General features: G+C 49.0%; 2 protein-coding genes across 2 annotated transcripts; one reads left to right on the plus strand and one right to left on the minus strand.

Moving 5' to 3' along the window:
• Positions 1–12,990: 12,990 nt before the first annotated feature.
• FSUBG_5094 (vacuolar membrane HMT1 (heavy metal tolerance)) lies at positions 12,991–16,142 on the plus strand (the record flags this gene model as incomplete). Its single annotated transcript, XM_036683153.1, has 3 exons — positions 12,991–13,425; positions 13,497–15,709; positions 15,761–16,142. The coding sequence occupies 3 exons, from the start codon at positions 12,991–12,993 to the stop codon at positions 16,140–16,142; spliced, it is 3,030 nt and encodes a 1,009-aa protein (XP_036539401.1).
• A 2,890-nt stretch (positions 16,143–19,032) lies between these two features.
• Positions 19,033–20,551, minus strand: FSUBG_5095 (acyl dependent ceramide synthase; the record flags this gene model as incomplete). The annotated part of the gene is made up of 2 exons (XM_036683154.1): positions 19,033–20,193; positions 20,306–20,551. The coding sequence occupies 2 exons, from the start codon at positions 20,549–20,551 to the stop codon at positions 19,033–19,035; spliced, it is 1,407 nt and encodes a 468-aa protein (XP_036539402.1).
• Between the last annotated feature and the right edge of the window lie 286 nt (positions 20,552–20,837).

The raw sequence follows: 20,837 nt of genomic DNA on the forward strand, positions 1-20,837 counted from the left end.
ATTCAGAGAGTCTTTGTATTCTCTATCCCCGGTCAAGATCTCTTCGCTTGCTCAGTGGCTTGTTTACGATTTTGACCCCTACCTAGTTCATTGATTTACACCACGCACTAGATATGGCAAAGGGAATTTTGCCAATCTCATCAATCTCATCTTGTGGGCTACGTCCGGTCTAAAAGAGATTGAGATCTTATGGCACTCCTTAGCTCACGAGATTTAGTGATATCTCACTGTGGACTTGAAATTTCCATCAACTCAACACATTTAGTCATATCTGAATGCTGTTGTTAATGACAATTGGAAGTACTATTCCTGCCGAAGATAAGACAACGGGCTCGAAACATAGGTTCTATCTATCATGTTTATTCGCCATCTCCAAACAGCATTATGGCAAGGCATCAAGCGAAACTTAGATCTTATGGCAACTTCATGCAACAAGCAGAGTTATTGAACCATCAAGATTTAAGGTTAACGAGAAGAGCATGAACAAGGTCCGTACTACAACATTCTAGGCCAGGTGACTTATGACTCTATGGGGCAATTGCATTCATTCGATGTGAGTACTTAATCAATTTCTGGAGGCTGGTACCAATACGGCAGTTTTGCAAGTGATAGAGAGGATAATTCTCCGACTTACATCACACTGCATGTCAGAGATTCTGTAACTTAATTGAACCAGACAGAATAAATCGTTGTCTCAAAAAAAACCCCTGTAGCCCACCACTATCAACTATTGACTATTCCAAGGAGTTCGATGGGCCTAAATCAGGTGACTGGCTCTCATATACCAGGCCAATATCAGCTTCGAGGACAATATATAATCTCGGACAATAGACAGAAAAGGATGCGATGAATGAACACGGGCTCGTCTGGGAATTTAGTTGAGGTCATTTGGAGGGGGGTCGTATATCGCGATATATGGCAACACTGTATCTGTTGGGCATAATGTGAAAAGAGACAGCCAACAGCCGTACATCGTTCGTCAATACATAGAATGGCCAGTAGCATGTGCCCAAGTTGTTCTCACTGCTGTCGCTGACGCCATTTTCTTCCACGTCAATAATGTGTGTAAAGTTGAGTCAGACTTGAGACGCAAAACTCGTATCATCATGACAAGCCCCGCCATTGGGCTTGCTTGCAATTCTAAGGTGCTTCACGATCAAGCCAATGGTTTGGCCGCTCGCTTCGATAAACTGGTCACACCATCGGGGCAAATGAAAGTTATTCGCCATGGCTAATCTGGGATGCCGACGGCAGCGGACATATTGACCATCCTTATGGATGTCATCAACATGGATGTGAGACGGTCTACTTACCCTGCATCCTCAAATGTCGTTTCACTTGTGTAAGTCGTTGGAAGACAGACAACAAACAGATGCTCGTCTGACGGGGGGGGAAGGGTTCCCCGTTCCGTGTACTAGGCATAACTTTGCGCCTTAAGAGCATGCAACCATCCTCATCCTTAACCAACAAGGACGATGCGGGTGTCATCCGGGGCGTACCATGGCCCATTGGTAGCACGATGTGGCTATCGGGCTGATATTTGTGCCCATGACGATAAACAGACATACATAGTTATGCCATGGTCGATGTCGATGGTGTTGAGCCCTGTCGTCGCTAGTGATTTGCCTTGGGTTATGCAACGCGTTCCGACGGGTACTTTACCCCAGGCATCCACTTCACAGACTGGCGGTACCCGAATCGTCCATCCATGTCAACTATCTCACCGGAAATCCCACTTTCGACTGGAGTTGGACTGACTTACGGCCCGACCCGTTGGTATACCCGGTAATGTCAAGTTTCCCAGTTGCAGCCTGTAGGCATTACACTCACTCTTCACACCGACACATCACCGTCTCGTCCTGCTTGTTAGCTTGGCACGCCACAATCAAAGGAATTGAGCTTCCTGTAGCTGTCTAGTATAATTTTCCGGAAGCTTCGCTCCCCCGCGCTGCACGGCTCTGTCCCAAGCCATCACATGAGCCCTTGCTGCGGTGACATGAGATATCTTGGGGAAGTCAACGGAATGTTCTTGGTTGGGGGGAGGCAGTTGCTTGTTTGTTCGGTAGCTCGCCAACCCTGGTAGCCACCCCAAACATTGCGGTCATAGTTGTATAGGCGGTGAACAGCACCTAAGAAGCAACAAAAAGGCCCTTATGGTGAACCATATGGCATCGACCCATCACAGTTGCAGCTGAGAGCAGGGAGAGCTCTTGGACTCTTGGACTCTCCTTTTTCCACGTCAGACAGGCCCCAACTTACAGCTGTTCAAGGGTTTATTCCTTCCCTCAGCGATTTTGAGATAAGAACTTCATGCGAAACCTGCTGGCTATCTGGAGGGTTCCAAGGACTTGCATATAATCTGGGAAGTCATGAGTATTTTGCCCTGATCGTAGTTTGGGGAATGATGCCGGAAGTGCAATGGAGATGTTAACATACGATTGATGCGAATCATTGACTCATGAAAGCAGCAGGCGAGCAGGAACAAACGTTGCATCTCCATCATATTTCATGACCGTTTAGTTGAGTGAAACGAAACGAAGTTCTGTTGTTTCCAGTGCATGAAACAAATGCTTCTGATAGGCCAGACTGTCACATCTGAAACGCAGACACTTATCACAAGCAAAGTAAACCAACCGTCCTGCATATTCAGAGTTGAGATTCCGAGCTGCATATTCCGGTCTCTGTCCAAGTGGCTGCAGGACGTCAGCTAGAGATCTCCTTGCTTCCCAAGGCGAGGAAAGAGAGAAACAGCCCACTTGACAAGCCCAAGTAGCATGCCGGTTTTCATATTTTTCAATAGTGTTACCGTTTCTTATCTCCCAACAATCTCGGTCATTCAGACACCGTTCACAACTTGTCTTGGACCACTTCTTTGAGCTATAATCGGCTTCATTGAGCCGGTGAAAGCCCCGACAAGTCCCGCAATGCCATTAGTATTATGTACTTACTGTTGCAAGGGTTTGAGTATGATTTCGGCTCGCGGTGAAGCTGGTTGGACCCATTGGAGCGGAAACCTGCAAGCTTGTTTGTATCACAATGCAACCGTTATCGAAACTCGGGATGAACCCCATTTGCTGGAATAAACTTCCCGTTAGTCGACAAACAAACTTGTCGGTGAGCCATGTCTTGTAGCAGCCATCTACCTGAGGTGATAGCATGAGGCATGTATGCACAAGGATGCATGTCGTCGACCCGAGGTGCCTAAACTAGCTGACAGGGTGGTGATTAGCTGGGCTAAGTCTCCCTCGCGATTGAGGCTGAAGTATTGGATTGGAGATCTTGTCCTTTGATGTGGGGGATGATCATCGAGGCTTTAGGCGAAGAATGAGCCAGAGCCAAAGAGTGGTGGGCCGTCTCCAGGATCTCCTCGTGGTTGACCGGTCAAGTGAAGTACCGCGCAAAGCCAACGTCCCACACCGCGCATCCCCCCCATGATATTGCTTTGCAGCCACGCACATGTTTCCCCAGAAAATTAGAACAGGCAGCTGAAGCGTATTCAGCATTCAGCCGCATATTATACGTGCAGTGACGTTAGGGAGCCACGAGGGCTTAGTCAGAAGCGTTGCAAGCCATGAGGGACACCACTTGATCGAACAGCGAGTGACACTGATTGCATGCTATTCATGCATTTTCTCGACATGAGATAAACATAGAGAGCGGGGGGTTGTATCCTGGTAGATTGAAGAAGAATGAATGACTCGCCAAAAGCACTCAAGACGCAACATCGAATGGAGGCCATTTTCAGTCGTATGTATCGTCCCGTATGCGTAGCTCCTTGTGGGCCTATGAAACACAAACCGATGGCGAGCCGCATATGGATGGATGTATTGCTTGGCGAGGCCGAGACCCAATAGAACGGAGTTTGCATGAAGAAGGATGTCTCTGGAACTGATCTCATTGAACAGAGTATTGAGGCCTGTATTCATGTGAAATTTACGAGTGCCAGAACAGGAAAGTCAAGTCCGATACCACAGGCGAAGGCGAATCGACATAATGATCAAAGGACTACCGGTCAGACCATAACCTGTCCAAGGGTGTTGAGCGAGCAGCACTGTGCATCTAAACGAGTCCCGAGATGGGCATGCCAGGACTCAAACGTAAGCATAATGCCTGCCGAATACTGACTGGCACTTCGTAATGACAGCTCATTTCTCCTGCCGAGGTGAAAATTGCATAGAGTCGCTGGCGGTTTTGAGTTTCGAAAAAGCAATAATGCAGTATAAGCTAGGAGAGAGTGTCTACTCCGTATGGACAAGACATTGGCAGGGGTCTTCGGGGGCAGGGTTATCTGTGCGTAGGCTTGTGGTTAACCTAACCTGACATGATGACTGCGAGGTGAGTAAGGTAGGCCAGCGACCAATACGATGAGTGAACCTGCAGTCCTGAAGCAATAAGCAAAGAAAGGCATGTCAAACAGAAACAATATAGAGGAAACGAGATAGACGAGAGAAGACAAGAGCCTTCAAAGCTACTCATGCCGGACAGTGGAGTTTGTGTAGGACTCAAGGCCAGAGCTGAACGAATGATGCATCACCACTTGGGAACCAAATCAAGATCGGTACGATAGGCAGAATGTCTTTGACGAGTATAAACAGCTCTTGTTACCTAGGTCTTTTGCTCGTGAGATACAACACACTAGACAAGTGTGCAGCTAGTGATAAGGCGCAGAAGACCATGGATCAGGCATGTTGAGCCAGCATCGGAAGTTGTGAGAGGTGAGTTGTCGGACAAGCAATTCTCCATGAAGCCCGCCAGGTGTGAAGTTGTGGAGGGAAGCTGAAGGAGGCTGCCCGGAGTGGATGTCTAAGGAGGTACGGAGATAGGTATCCCATCCATTCAATCTGCTGGGCTGTACCCAAGGTAAGGGAAGGCAAGGCTTTGATTGAATCTCAGGTGCTAGGTTAGTAGGTAGGTATCCGGCAGGCAATCCCCACCGGCCCCGTCCTTCCATGTTTGCTGACTCTTTCCTAAGGTAGGTTGCTGATGCTATCAGGTTTTGAAAATGTTGACAAGGAAGGTACAGTACAGCGCAGAAAACGGGAGTGCAGGGCGGTGCAGCGCAGTACATCAAAGGAAGGAAGGAAGGCACAGCAGAAATAGAAACAGTAACAGTTGGCCTCAAAGACTCTGGGAGTTGCAGCCGGCGGCTGGCAACATCTCATAATGTAGGTGAAGGCAAGTTAGGTAAGCGAAGGGGATGTGCATATCGAATCGTATCGAGTCTCGATATCTTTCTGGTGGGAGGTGGCGAGTTAAGAAGGCGCCGTTAGAAAGGATATCCTTGAAATCAATATATGCATCTGAGTCAATTAGGCACTCGCTGGCTATGCTCGCCTTGTTTTGAGTTGTGCAGACTGATGCAGGCAGCCTGAATGAACAAGGCGCCCCAGTATTTTGCTGCGTGAGATATCTATTCATTCCTGGGTAGTAGTGTACAAACCCACTATAGGTAAGTATTGTATGCAAGAGCTCTATGCCAGCAACCTTCAAGTTTCACTTCGGGGCATACATACATACGCATACTCACCTACCTACCTACCTACCTACCTTACCTAAGTACCTATGCATACATAATACATACATTATGTATGGCATCCCGTAGCTCATATATCACATTTCTTGGTAGCACCTCGTATTACCTTGATCACATCACATCACATCAGCAAGTCTGACTTGACCTGAATGGCCTCACTTCTCGCTTCCTCAGATAGCCCACGGGGTAACACGAACCTAGATGTGGATGCCAAGTAATATGCTCTCGGGGTGAATCTGTTACAAGACGGAAATCAAGAGGGCATGCATTTGCCAAATTTCGACCTGGCCCAAGCCCCTTGGACTAGATGCAGTCGTCTGCAGATATGACACCACCCACTGCCCACTACACAGCCACAAGGACAACCACATACCTACTATCAACACCACTTTGATTAAGCTACAGGACCCGAAGAAAAAGGTGAGGTTTGAATTGGTCGGAGCGAGACGAATGTGCATGCTTGACTCTTTTCGAATGGTGATTCTCACATTCATTAGCAGCGGTATTTGAGTGTTTGTCCTTTTGGAGGTGTCCTCACTTACACCGAGAAGACTGGTATCAATTGTGGAGGTGGGGTCATGATCACACTTACTCAGACATTTTCATGATCTTTGGCTTTGGCGAACACAGAATTGGATGTCAATCCATACCGTTTTCCATGTTTATTATAACACCAAACGTTACTGATCAGTTGGCAATGGAGGGTTGTGTCAATTTGGCTTGGCTTCGAATTTATTCCAAGCTGGGCTCAAGTGCAAACTGCCATGCCATCGCCCATTGCCATGGCTCACTAAAACCAACACTAGGATCGTGACGGAGCGGCTCTTTGAGCCTTGGTGCTTGGCTACCTTAGTAGCTACCAGTCGTAGTCAGCAAGGACGGAGGGGCGCATCCGCTTGTCCTCTTAGTCTGACCGGGTCACACAGTCTTCAACCAGTCATTCCCATTTCATGATATGGCTCGCGGGACCGTGACCTGGGGTACCACAGCAGCAAATACAACAGGTGATGCGAACTTAGCATTCCATAACTTAGGTTCCGCTATCTTCTCGCCTGGCCTGGCCTGTCTTTGTTTTCTCCTTTGCTTTCTTTTTAGCCGTCAGCTCATTTCTGCACCTTGACGAGTTGCTGCCCATAAGTTACCTGAGTTGAATTGAGCTTCCGTACCGTAACCAGTAAAGGTCCCGCTTTGACGGCGGCGCCGGTGATGGTGGTGATCCATAAAATGAATGCTAGGGGGACTGAACCCTTGAGAGGATTGGCGGAATAGGTGCAGCACAGATTATGTACAGATGGCTAATGGACAAGAGGCACAGACAGGTGTCTTTTGTCTGCTCGACCGACTCTTCCACCTCATCAAGGACACTATCCTGTACAAGACAAAGGGTCTGGAATTTTAGTGACAAAGACTGGGATTGTACGGCAGCCCAGGTCTCACAGGCTGACTGTTCTCGTGGCTCCCATGCTCAGTCAAGATGAACTGACCTGTCAACGGCCTAGACACCCATGCTTGGCTGGCGGCCAGACGCCGGGGTTTTGCATCAATCGGATAACTTGACGCGAAGCTATTCAAGCAAATGTTGCAGAGACCACAGGTGTGTCTTGATGACTAGCATGAGCGTTGCACGACAATGCTTTGGTTTGAACAACGGGCCCAATTGCCTGCAGACACTTATGCAGCAGCGCAAGCGGTGAAAGAGAAAAGATGCTAATCATCCCATGATGAAGCAGAGGTAGCGTTGCAGCTAGGTATGGACGGTGAAGAGACAAAAATTACGACCGAGCTTTTCTGCTTCTTCACCGAGAGTGTTCCAGTCAAGAGGCAATTGCAGATCTCATTTGGGACTGATGAAGATCAAATCACAGCTCCATCCTAGCGCTGACCGCGATCCAGTGCAGTCATATTGAATACCTACTGTACCGAACATTAAACCCTCATGGTGGATAAAATAGATTGATCAATGGAATCCTTTTCTTTGTAGCTAAGTATTCGCTAGTAAGGTATATAAAATGCTGCTAATTAGCTCGGGTCTGTTCTTCGGTATTAGTAGATGTTGGGGTCATCGCTCTTCAGTTGCCGAGGTAGTAATTATAGACACATGAAGAGTTCACATACAGACAATGCTATCCAAGTCTGGCAGAGACAATAGAAATGGTTGTACAATACGAAGTACCTTACTATGGAGTCAGTCGACACTTGTAAGTTGTGACGCATTACGACAGCTACAGTACAGCTCACCGGCAGTTGTATGAAAGAGGGTCGAGCTAACAGGCCTCAGGACAACAAATAACAGCCTCTGTGGAGTCAGCACATATTCAAAGTGGAGGAGAGTCAAGCATCATGAGTCTTTGGTGGTGACACCTGGGGCACAAATGGTGGAGAGAGAAAACAGAAAGACTTGAGACACCATCGAGAAGGTATGGAGACACGGTGACCCTCGTAAACAAAAGCAAAACCCCCCAGTACATCCGCTATTGGATGTCAGCAAAAATTAATTGATCAGTTAAATAATTGACCATTTTAGCCGCCCACTCATCTTTGTCAGTTTTCCAGAATCGGACGGTGCATCGCCAATCTTAGCTTGCACACCAGGGACTGCACTCTTCCTTGACCTGAATCTCACCTTATTACTCACCTTGCGAATCCGACATCTGACAGCAGCACGGAATTCGACAGTCCCACTGCAGTCTGCAGCCAATCCTTTCCCACCAACGCAACAACGATCGATCTGGAGAGCAAAGAGGGGACTATCAGGCCAAGCTTGGTAATGTTGATACCAGCGCTTGGTGTAGTACAGAGCCAACAATGGGGGGCTTTTGCGCATACTGTATGCTCGTTCTGTGTTCTGTGTAAGCTGGTACACTTACTGTAACTACTTATTACATCGCAAATACCTGAGAACCTGTTTCACCGTGCATTGCTCGCTGCATGATATCGTATCGCATCGCTGCTCGGCGTCGCCCCGCGCCTTGACACTAACCAACAGATCCCTGATGTATTCTAGGACTTGCGTACAATGGAACGAAGAAGATAGGCATAGTCAATGGCAGATGGGACAGCCAAAGCTCATTCGTCAATTGCTGTTAAGTTTTCTCTTTCCTCTCCTCAGGGACCTGCGTCAACTCGCATACCTACATGCAGGAAACTACTGTAGCTGGCGCAATGAGGGAAAGATCAAAGACAATCATCTGCAGCCTAAAGTTTGTGACAAGACACGACAGCACAGCATGTACGACCTGCCCGCTAGTGAAGGAGGGCTGTCACTTTTCTTTTTATGGCGGGAGACCAGCCCACCCCTCCTCTTCGACCCCGGCTTTTCAGCAATTATTGTCTCGGGAATAAGAACACCATCATGACTTCTAGAGCCAAGACTCAACAGCGATGATCTGCCCGGCCAGATCTCTCCGCTCCTTTCCCCCGTTGCTGGCCGAGAAACGTCCTCCTGACTCGGCCTCCCATATGACTTGACTCGGATGACGACGGCGGAGTAGAGGTGGTGCCGTGGAAGTGGGAAGGGGGCAGAGTAAGCTACGTCAGGAGCTCAGATCTAGGTACACACATCTATGCCTGGACTACCTAGACAAGGTGAGGGCTGGGATCTGGCGGTCGGGATCCAAGATGGTGGAGGACTGCTGGGCACGGGATGGAGTAAAGACTTGGCCAGTCAATTTCCAGCATAGAGAACTGAGACACATAACATAACATAGAGATTGTAACTACCCAATAGATCATATTCGAGTAGAAAATTCGATGAACTGAACTCAATAAAGCTTTGCCAGGGTCATAGTCATGACGCCTAGGCAAGCCTCTTGATACCGTACCCGCAGCCTACAAGCCCTGCCAGGCACAATACCTGATCTTCATTCGACCTGCGTGGAGAGGTCTCCAACAGCTTCTTCTTTGGAACGGCAGCAATCGAAATCGCAGGTTGTGTTGGAGGTACAGTACGGGGTACATGTTCCTGTGCAACCATTACACTGAGCTAAGGCACGGAACATGGAAGTCATGGCTCTCACTTACATCATCACTATCGCCATCGTCTTAGCCACCGTGACCACTTACACGGCCTGACAGTTCACACCAAAGTTCTGGATGCGATCGCTGATGAGACATGTATGTATGGATTTCGTGAAGCAATCAGAAGCAGGCGTCAAGTCACTAGGAAGAGAGAGAAATTCATGATTATTGACACAAAGACGGAGACATACACACCGCTTAATCAAACCGATTAGACGACTAGCCATGCAAGTCTTCTGAATTCCTGGTTTGCTTTCACAAATCAACATGGCACGTCCCATGCGGATTCGTTTCCTTGGTTTGCCATTGGACTGCATAGTCATTTCGTTGTGCGCCAAAAAGCAACAATTGAGTCCATGATATGTACAACAGCGTAAAGCGGATGACTACTGTATGTAGTCTACCGAAGCGCACAAACCAACACCATCAGCCGCTGGGCGGCGTTCCGTCCGGTCAGTGCAACGGATTATCGAAACTTTACAAGGGAACAGAGAGGGTTGGGACGGGATGGATTGGTTGGAATGGATTGGATAGGACTGGTGCTGACTTTGTTTACACATAGTCTAAATTGGGACATCTTCAAGGCTGAGGTGGTGCGCTATCACGATACCCCTTAAACCAATAGGGGAACTCAAATTGAAATAGAGTGTTTTGGCCGAACATCATGACTATTTTTGTATGTATATCTCATCACTTTGCTTGCTGGGCAGCTCAGTTCGTTGTTCGCAGAACAACCGTACTACTAACAAAATACCCGGCGATATGTCTTGATGATGATGAATTCCAATTTCCCTGTCATTGTTTGACTTCTATTCTTATTGACTAACCTTGTCCTGCCATCTGGGGGAACCTGGCTGTTGGTCAAACAATCCCCGATCTCACCTGAAGCGGAACCATACTAGACAAGGTGTAGGTGAAGTGAAGTTGTATTGGACCCGTTTCCCTAAAAAAGAACAGAGAATATTCATCCCTTGCAGTGTCAATGAACGTCAAGCTTTGCTGTTAGTTGTGTGCTTTACACGCAATCATCGACAGGCACATGTCGTGTCATTCGAAGCCGAGCTTCATGATTGACCCACGCAAAACAACAGCTTAGCCAGTCAGTGCATGGGTTCTGCAGTACATACATATAATAATGTATAATAATAGATAGATATCAATTGTTGAACGCCCGAGTCGCGTCCTAGTAATAACGCCGCCTCTCTATATGTTGAGTTTGCCATTCGTTTCGATCCCGACTGCTCCCGCGGCACCAGCGTTATAAGGTATCAGGTCAGGTCTGTCAATGCCCAAAGCGCCGAGTCTGCGGATCATGTATCTATCATCTTTGCCATTCTTTCATAGTGATTCACGCTCTTGGCATAGAACAATACACAGACCCCGTCAGGTCAATGAGACAAGCATTGAACTCGAGTTTCCGTCGCTCAGATAAACCCGTTCCAGGTAGGCAACGGACCCAAAGACAAGAACAACGTGAGGATAAAAGCGTGGAATCCAAGCCAAGAACCACCGCCCCCCAGAAAGGACACAAAGAGGACCCTCTTCCCAAGATTCTCTCCACCAAAAGGGACGCTCCACCCTACCCTAGCTGCTTCTGGGTACACTGTTGAAGGCGTGTGTGTGGGAGCGTGCCAGGTCGAGAGAGGCGTGTGCTAGAGGCTAGAGGCGTGTCGCCGGACCACAGAGTGTCCCAGGCCTGAGGCGTGTACCCACCTCTAGGAGAACGCCGGGAGGCTCAGAGGGCCTAGAAGAGAGGCGTTGTTTGTGGTTGAGCAAAGTTGATAGTGAAAGGGAAGCACGAGAACAGGAATAAGAGGAGCAAGATGGGCCAGGAGGCCTACTGAGTCTATGTTGTAGTCACCGAATATGATGTGAGCTGCTTCTTCTATAGCCAAACCCGCTCTCAGTTTCCGTTCCCATGGTCTAGAATTAGTGAAAGCCAGCAGCAACAAGCGAGTTATCGATCGAGCCACAAACGATCTAGCAACGATCCAGCAACGCCCACCGGCGGCGCCCGCGCAATCCAATCTTGAAAACAATATTAAACTGACTGGACATACAATACAGTCCATAACAGAAGCTGTCACAGTAACGAGTATTTTAAAAACGAATTGCTATCGTGCATTTAGTTGTTTGAGTAAATACACCTCAACAGGGAACCTCTCAGTCCTCATACTATCTATCTATCTTATAAAAACAAGAAATATACATACAGACTCTCGCTATTAGTTCCCAACTCTGATTACGCAGAGTAGAGGACCCTTGGACCCTTTGAATTACGACAGCGAATTCAAATTCAAGCTGGTTCACTGTGCAGTGCTTGTGTTTGACCTAATAGGTGCGTACCCGTTATTCACTATTCTTTTTCCGTACCTTCATCACCTCTCCATCTCAATCATTCATTCGACGGGCCAGAAGAGAGCATCCCGACGGGAGGGCAATCTTCGGGGTGGCTTTCGCCACTTAGCCAAGTCAGCTGCCCCACCAAAGGGCCCCAAACACTGAAGCAAAAGGCCTGAATACGCACTGCTGCTGGCACCTGGCCTTCACTGCCTTCCACTGGCTGGTTTTCCATGTTGCTAGTTAAAAGCTGGGCTGGTGCTGGGGACCCGATAGAGGGGCAATTGACGACCGATGTCGTAGTTAGCTGGAGGGATGGAAGGGCTTAGGGTGTGCTGAATAGGGCATCTATCATCCATCCCTACTGAGCTGAGCTGATGTGATGGTGTCGCCCTGCGCTCACTACATCCACGCACTCACTCACTCACTCAATCATCCACTACCGACCGTTCAAAGCATTGCTTGCTTCAGATTTGAGGTGCTCTTAGCTTGTGCTGCAGTATTAGAGTGCACACCCTGCGGAAACCGGGGCACTTCAACACCCATTTCCATCCATCACCGGTTGCTTGTCCTGGACTGGCGCTGCGAGCGAATGGATGCTCGTCGGAGTTGCGCTTGCCCAAATCTGTACAGGTGGGCACCTGCCCTGCTGCACCTGGCACCTGGCGTCCGGCATCCTGCCCCCGGCACCTTGCACCTTCCCCCCCCCCCTGCACCCTGCACTTGCATTTGCGCTTGCACTTGCACTTGCACTTGCACCTGCACTGGTAGTGGCACCTGCTTGAGTCGTAGGTTCGGCTCAAAGCAAAGAAAGCAGGACAAGGACAAGACTTAGACCGCACTCGTCTTTCGAGTCTCGAGTCTCTCTTTTAACCCTTCAACATCTTCAACTCGTGCCTCTCCGCAGTCTCCCCGCCACTCACTCGTTTATCGGCCCCTCTGTCCCGTCAATTGCCACGGGCAGGGCGATGCTTTGTCCGCGGTGAAGGCCTTTCCCTTCCTCTATCGACGTCGTCCTATTTCTCGGATTCAATAGTTCACATATGAGCTAGCCGCTCTTTGACACCGAACGACGCTCACAACTATTCTAGTCCGCCATCATGGCTGCCACCGACGACACCGCGATCATCCCCCCCCGCGGCGCAGGCCGTGATGATCTGCCTCTGGCCGATTATATCTTGCGCAAAACGCAATACCTCTACGCCCTCATCCTACTTACAGCATTCATATCTTGCGCCGCTTGGTACAGCGTCGTGAATTCCAAGAAGCAAGAAGACCTGGTTCAGCCTACCGTCAAAGGACCTGGAGGCAAGCCATTACCCATAACCAAGAGGAAGCGAGCCCGAGGCGATGGTGACCGCAAGATCGGCCCGGGTTTTGGCCGTACCGCAAAAAATGTTTTTCGTTACCTCGCCTTTGTTGTCTTCATGACCTATGTGGGCAGCGCTGGATTCATGTTCTATCATGCTTTCTGGTATGAAGATCCTTACCAATGGTCCAACGAGGGGTTGCCATGGGCTGGTGAATGGAGTGTTGTATGTGAAATACCTACCCCTCTAGCCGTCGAGAGAGTCATCGTAACTACAACTGACACTTTTTCGCATAGGTCCATGTTACCGGGTCCCTTTTCTTCTATCTTTATATCCTCATCTCGCTTTTCGACTGGCGTAAGGGTCCTAATATTGTTCACTTCATTATCTGGATCTTGGGCTTCATTGGCGAGATCATCATGTTTTCTACAACTGCAGTTGCGGCTTTCGATTGCCACTTCTTCCGCTCTGTTAAAAACAGCGGCTCAGACAAGGAAGGAAACTGTGTAGATTACTGGACGAAGATCGACCTCGTCCTCTATTTCGTTCGAATACTCCATCTACTTGCCTTGATCGGAGTCTTTAGCTTGGCGTGGATTCGCAAAGCTCGTGACACTGACGAGAAGAAAGCCGAGGAAGCCAACCCAGCCGAGTCAACACCACTACTTAACGGAAACCGCCGGTCGTATGATACTAATGGTCAAGCGGTCAACGGCCAGATTCCTAATGGTCGTGATACCAATGGTCGCCGTGGGCGCGGTAGAACGATGTCAAACGCACACAAGACACCAAATTTCCCTAAAAAGGAAGAACCCGCTGCCTTCTATCGACCCGAGAAGCTACCACACAAGACGTGGTGGGAGTATCTTAAGGGGTACTCACTTTTCTTCCCTTACCTCTGGCCCAAGGACTCTGTCAGACTTCAGATAAATGTTCTCATCTGTTTCATCTTGGTGATGCTACAGCGTTTGGTCAACGTAGCTGTTCCGATGGCAGTCAAACAAGTGGTAGATGATCTCGAGGAGGTGATCAAAGATGTTAAAAATGGCGAACGCCTTTCAATGGACAACTTCCCATTGAAAGACTTTTTGATCCTTGGACTCTTGTGGATTCTTCAAGGTCAATCTGGACTTCTGGGATCGTTGAGATCAATTCTTTGGATTCCCGTCTCACAATATTCGTATCGGGGACTAACGACAGCCGCTTTCAACCACGTACACTCTCTGAGTCTCGATTTCCACCTCTCTAAGCGCACTGGGGAGGTCCTATCAGCACTCAACAAAGGTTCTTCCATTAACCAATTTCTTGAGCAAGTAACCTTCCAGGTTTTCCCCATGCTTTTCGATCTTTTCCTCGCAATCTCGGTTTTCTACTATTATTACGGCCCACTGTACGCTGAGATTAACCTGGTTGATACTTGTTGGTATCTCTACATGACGATCAAGATGGCTTCCACTCGAGCGGATCAGCGTCGTGAAATGACCAACGCCGACCGCGAAGAGGAAGCAGTAAAGAACGACTCAATCTCTAGTTACGAAACAGTCAAATACTTCAACGCCGAAGATTTCGAGTCCAGACGGTACCAAGGCAAGGTTGCAGTGTTTCAAAATGCTGAGGCAAAGGTTCAGATGGGCATGATGATGATGAATATTTGCCAAACCGTTGTTTTCAACCTCGGTAGGATCATCGCTGCCTTGGTCTGTGGCTGGCAAGTCGCCATGGGTATGGATCGTCGCACCACTGGTGACTGGTTCATGGTAGTCTCATACTTGACACAACTACAGGGTCCCCTGAACTTTTTTGGTACTTTTTACCGGACCGTACAGCAGGCGATGATCTCAGGTGAGAGATTACTTGAGCTTTTCAAGATCCAGCCAACGGTAGTGGATACGCCCCATGCTGTCCCTCTGGGTAAGGACTTCCAAGGTCATGTGCGTTGGAACAATGTTAGCTTCTCCTATGACCGACGAAAACCCGCGCTACGCAACATTTCCTTCGAATGTCTGCCTGGCACCACAACAGCGTTTGTGGGCGAGTCAGGTGGAGGCAAGTCTACCTTGTTTCGCCACATGTTCCGTTATTACGACTGCGATGAAGGATCGATCGAGTTGGACGGGAAGAATGTCAAGGATCTAACCATCAACTCAGTCAGAGAGAAGATTGGTGTCGTTCCCCAGGACACAACGCTTTTCAATGAGACCTTGATGTACAACCTTAAGTATGCAAGACCCTCCGCCACAGACGAAGAGGTTTATGAAGCATGCCGTGCCGCCAGCATTCATGACCGCATTCTATCATTTCCAGATCAATACAGCACGCAGGTCGGCGAGCGGGGTCTCCGTTTGAGCGGTGGCGAAAAGCAGCGAGTCGCCATTGCACGAACAATTCTCAAGGACCCTCGTGTCATCATGCTGGACGAGGCCACATCAGCACTAGACTCCCATACTGAGCAGGAGATTCAAGATAATGTGTGGAACATTGGGCAGGGCCGAACTTTGCTCATCATTGCGTATGTAACCGCTCCATAGCTTCCACAACTTTCTTACTAACATCGATTCAGACATCGATTATCAACGATCACACACGCCGATCAAATCATTGTTCTTAACTCCGGAACAATTGTTGAGAAGGGAACTCATGAAGAACTCTTGGCCGCGAAGGGGCGATATGCCTCCATGTGGGAGAAGCAAATCCGAGCCGAGCGAGCCCTGAACGTGGCTCGTGAAGCGCAGTTGAAAGCTGCCAGGGCCCTTCGTAAGGCTAAAATGGGACCAAAAAGGAATTCAGACGGTGCTATTGACAGCTACAACGGTCTGGGATCCTCAGGAAGCATATCCGGCTCAGGTTCACAAGGCCATGAGGATGATACACACACATCCTCTTCGTCATGCTCCGACGCAGAGTCGAGCCACAGCGAGGAGCACTCGATGGAGCGGAAGTAAGCCATCGCTTCACGTCTCAGCACCCCAGTGTTTCGCCAATATACACAACCTTTTACTGTCAATCGCCGTGTCATCTTCACCATCGGGGATTGACGAAGCTACCCTCTAACTTAATTCTCACCACAACTCTTCCACGCTATCATTTTATCTACTTGGCTTACGAAGCGCCATCTCCGCCTACGACGTTTCACCCATAGGTTCGGCATCAAGATTGCATCGGATCGGTGTTGAGGCGTTTTGCTTCTAGTGTTTAATGCATCGGATTATCGGAGTCCGACTAATCATCTCGAAACAGCCTACATCGAGGCACTCGAGTGAATATTTTTAACCTTATCAACAAGGCAATAGGAAAGGGGGGTAATGCAGTCAAACGTTTGTGTTGTAACGTGCTATATAGCACAGTAATTGTCATGGCAGGGTACATATGCAGGCGTTTACGGATATCACGATTTGCTTTTGAAATGGGACACGGCTTAGGCCGAATATAAGGGGCATATGGATTGATCGGAATTTCTCTTAGCTGCGACGACCGGCTCGACGCTCTCGACACAGCATGCGAAATTGCACATCTGACATCTTCAGAAAAGGATGCAAATGAGTGGTTGAGAGATGCAAGGTCTTTACACAGGAGACTTCTAGGTCTTTTAGACAAACAGACCGCTCATGCGGGGGGAAACGGTTGTGAATCGACTGGCCCTTTCAAGAATGGGGCGGCGGGTGAATGGTTGCTACTTAGGACGAGGAGAAAATAATGACCTCTTGCTATCTTACATTCGATGGTCTAAAATCTCTGGATGAGGAGGCAGGGACACTGTTCGACAGAAGACAACAAGCTGAGTCATGTCTATTTCGGGGCCCAACAAAGTATGTAATGCAGGGTATTTCACCCGAGTCAAGCATATTGAAGTATGGACTAGGTAGCATAGCATAGCATACATAGCAGGCGCGTAATTGAATGAAGTCTTTGTGTTCTTTCTAGCTCTTGGTTAGTGATTCGCTTTGGTATCTCCACGTGTCGTTGTATGCCGGAATATGTGTGACAAGACAGTTACCACGACGTGTTTCAACTCGTTTCGAGCGTGTAAGCGTTTGAGGAAATGTGATGTTGTCGTGTTTTACGGACCGTTCTCCGTTCCGTTACATTGAGGCTGTGCTCGGCAGAATTGACTCCACTTGACGGACCCGCGACCCCGGATGACGGATCCACGGCGAGGGGCGAGAGGGGGGGGGGGGAACAAGCGTATTGACCCCTGAAAGGAAATATATTTTGACGCCATTAGGAAATGGTAGGGGGCATCCGAGACTCGGTTCCTCTAAGTCGTTGCTGGCCCTCTGTATGTCTGCGGCGTATGGCTATCTCCCGGCGGCTAACCTCCGCGAATCTCATGCCTATGTCGCACATTCTGCTCCTGTGGTGATGTGCTGCGCCGCCCGATTACTTGATTCTGAGCGTACGGTGTGCGTAGAGTAGGGTAGTCTACGGATAGTCTAGCTATGTATGTATTCACATATAAAGTTGCATCAATGTCGCAATGCATACAGGCCCTGTCCCGAGTGGATGTGTACACTTTAAACTGCCATTCTTCCCGCTGGACAAGGCAAGGGGGCATGCCCATGCATGCATTGTGCAGGTATTCTCTTTCAGACTCCATCTTGAGTCTCGCTACTACGCTAAGAAATTCAAGTGGACTGACTGCGACATAGTAGAGTTACCCACGACTTAGACAGGCGAATGATAGGTACACGTTTTATTTCTGACTTATCTCCCATGCATGGCCTTTCTCACCGTACGGAGGAGAGATTGGAGCTCGCTCGTATCGGCTTACGCGTGCGCCTCCAGCGTGATGCGGTGTTTTTAAGGGTCTGGGAGAGTATCCATAAGAGGCAGAATTGGGGGTTAGTCTATATCCCCACCTCATGCTCCGTAGAGTGCTTAGCATAATAAGTCAGATCTGTTGTTGTATGTCCTCCAACACGAGAGGCGAGTTAGTATTCGGGTTTCCGGATCATGTTAAGAAAAGGCGCCAAGTTGACGCGTGTTGAGGCTTCTAGCTGAAAACGTAAGCTATCTATTCACTAATGCCGACCAACACGAAAATTAGCTGAAGGAGGCTAGGAGTGTGAATAGCACGCGGGTCGGGGAGTAGAGGTAGCGAGCGTCAGAGTGGTAGTATTATTAAATGTGTTCGTATAGAAAGTGACAAGCGTGATTGTACAAGAAGATATAGGTGCTTGATGAATACATGGCCCGAGGGAGATGGTGTTCTGGCGATGTGCATGCGGTAGGGTAGGGGATGGTGAGTGACTTGAGGCCAGCGAGAGTGTTGCACATATAAGTAAGGAACCCTCCTTTCCCGAAGTGGCTCGACGAGTTTGTCGAAAGACATTTCGACTGCCTCATTTGAATCAAGCCCTCTTGGCTCCCAATGTTGACACGACAAGCCAACATGTGCATGTGCACACACGCATGTGAAGAATGTATGGCTGTCTGCTGCCCAACTAGACAGATAACCTACCACCGCAACACAACAGATAATTAGTCCGTTTAGTTCGGACTCCCTCGGAACGCCGGCATGTTTGATACAAAAGCGACAGTGAGGTCCAACCACTCCCAGTTGAACTCCATTACCATCCATTTCCCATTCCATCCCGCTGCCTCCGTGGTCTCAAAAGAAAAAAATGAGGAAGAAATACAGCTATGCGCCCGTTTCGTGGCATATCTCGCTCGATGTGGTCATTAGATGATGTTGATCCATTAATTCGTCTCACCAACCCTCTCTTCGTTTTCACGATACTTTCCTGGAAACAAAGTAGGTCAAAGTCCTTTTCTCCAACAGTTCCCTTCCATTCTTCCATTAGTTTCAGATGCCAACCTGAGGTGCGAATTCATCTACTTCTTTGCATCTCCAGGGGTCTTGCTGATGGCATGACCATTGGTGTGTCCGTTGGCGAAGCCATTTGCCTTGCCGTTGGTCTTGAGAGCAGAGGCAGGCATCTCTTCCTCTTCCTCGACATCATCGTCTTCGTCCTCAGATCGATCATCCTGGAGATCATTCTGGCTGAGGAATCGCCAAGCAATTCGAACAATGCAGAAGAGCCAGAACAAGTTCAAGGCCTGGAGGGACGAGAGGAGTGCGAAGGTGATGACCTGTGCGATACGGCACTTGTATTGCTGAGTCTCCCAGTTGAGCTCAAAGGGGCCAACGGTCTCGAATTCGGTGAGAAGAGACCAAATGATCTTCAAGTTAAGGAAGTGACGCAGATAGATCCAAGCAACCATGAAGACTCCAAAATAAGGTCCGACAAGGGGAGAATCAATGTAGTTGAGCGTCTTGGACGTAGCGAGAAAGAAGTCACTGATATCGTGGGTGACGTAGACTGCCAGACCAATGTAGGTGAAGTGGAATCGGTAACTCAGGGCAATCAGTCCGAGGGTGACAACATGGTGACCAACAAGCTCCTTGAAGTCCTTGCGAGGCTTCTCCATACCCAGGAGAAGCACAATGGCCTGCTGAGCCCAGTACGCGGCCTCAAACAGATAGTAGAACTTGACTGGTGCAAGATGAGTCCGGTGAGGGAAGCCCTCGTACATGCCATGAGTATTGAAGTACCACACAGGAGTGTGGCTCATGACCCAGAGACCAACGGGACCAAGGACACCGAAGTAGAGAGCAGAATAGACCTGCTCCATGAAACGGGCCTTCTTACCGCGGGTGAGGTTGTAGTAACGGGCCAGTGGTGACAGGAGCACCTGCATGACGAATTCACGAGTGAAGGAGAGGACAATTATGTAGAAACCAACAAAGGCAATATCCCAGCGTCCCTTTCCATACTGCGCAGGCTCGTTGAGGTCATCTTGAGGAAGCTTGTACGACAAGAAGATGAAGTGATGGATAGGGTTGGACTCGGTAGGGTTGATGGCATATCCAAGGAGGAAGAAGACGAGGAGGACGGCAGGGAGGACGAAAGTATGCTTGATCATGGTCTGCTTGGCTCGACCGATGAGGCCACGAGCACGGCGTCGTTTCGAGAGGCGCTTGCGGCCGTCGGACTGTTCCATCGACGTGTTAGTACACAGCAGCATGCACAGGTGGTTCTTGTCGGACAGAACAGAGTAGAGTAGAGTAGAGTAGAGCAGAGCAGGGAAGGAAAAAGTGACGTACGTGACCATTGGAGTGGTTATCTGAGGCCTCGAGACTGGCACGACTAGAAGCCATTGCCGGAGCACCCGTGTCACCTCTGATCTCGCCGCCCAAAAGACTACTCTTACGTCGCCTCCGGGCGTTGTTGATGGCGTCTTGAGTGGCTGTGGTGTTGCTGACGTAGGAATCTGCTTGGTCTGCGGGACGACGCTGATGTAGCTGATCGTTTGCCGCGTTTAGCAGCGGAAAGGGTTCTGAGCCTGACATGTCTCGTCTCTGGTGTTGTACTGCGAGCTTCCTCACAAGAATAGTCCAGTTTCAAAATTGTAGATATTAGATGCCGAGAATTTCTGTGGTAGACTAGCTTGTAGACGCTGCACCCCTATTTCGTTGAACGCCTTGAAGTGGAGTTTTCTGGTCGCAAAGAGTCCGCGTATAGGTCAAGGTCGGTTTAGGAGGGGACGGAAGTCGCAAATAGTGACCAGTCGTTGTAGAGAGGAAAAAGGAAGGAACGTGTTTCTTGCTCAAGCTGAATTCACGGCACTTGTCCCGT

The sequence above is a fragment of the Fusarium subglutinans genome, assembly GCF_013396075.1.
Source record: "Fusarium subglutinans strain NRRL 66333 chromosome Unknown NRRL66333_c0000047, whole genome shotgun sequence".
Lineage (NCBI taxonomy): Eukaryota > Fungi > Ascomycota > Sordariomycetes > Hypocreales > Nectriaceae > Fusarium > Fusarium subglutinans.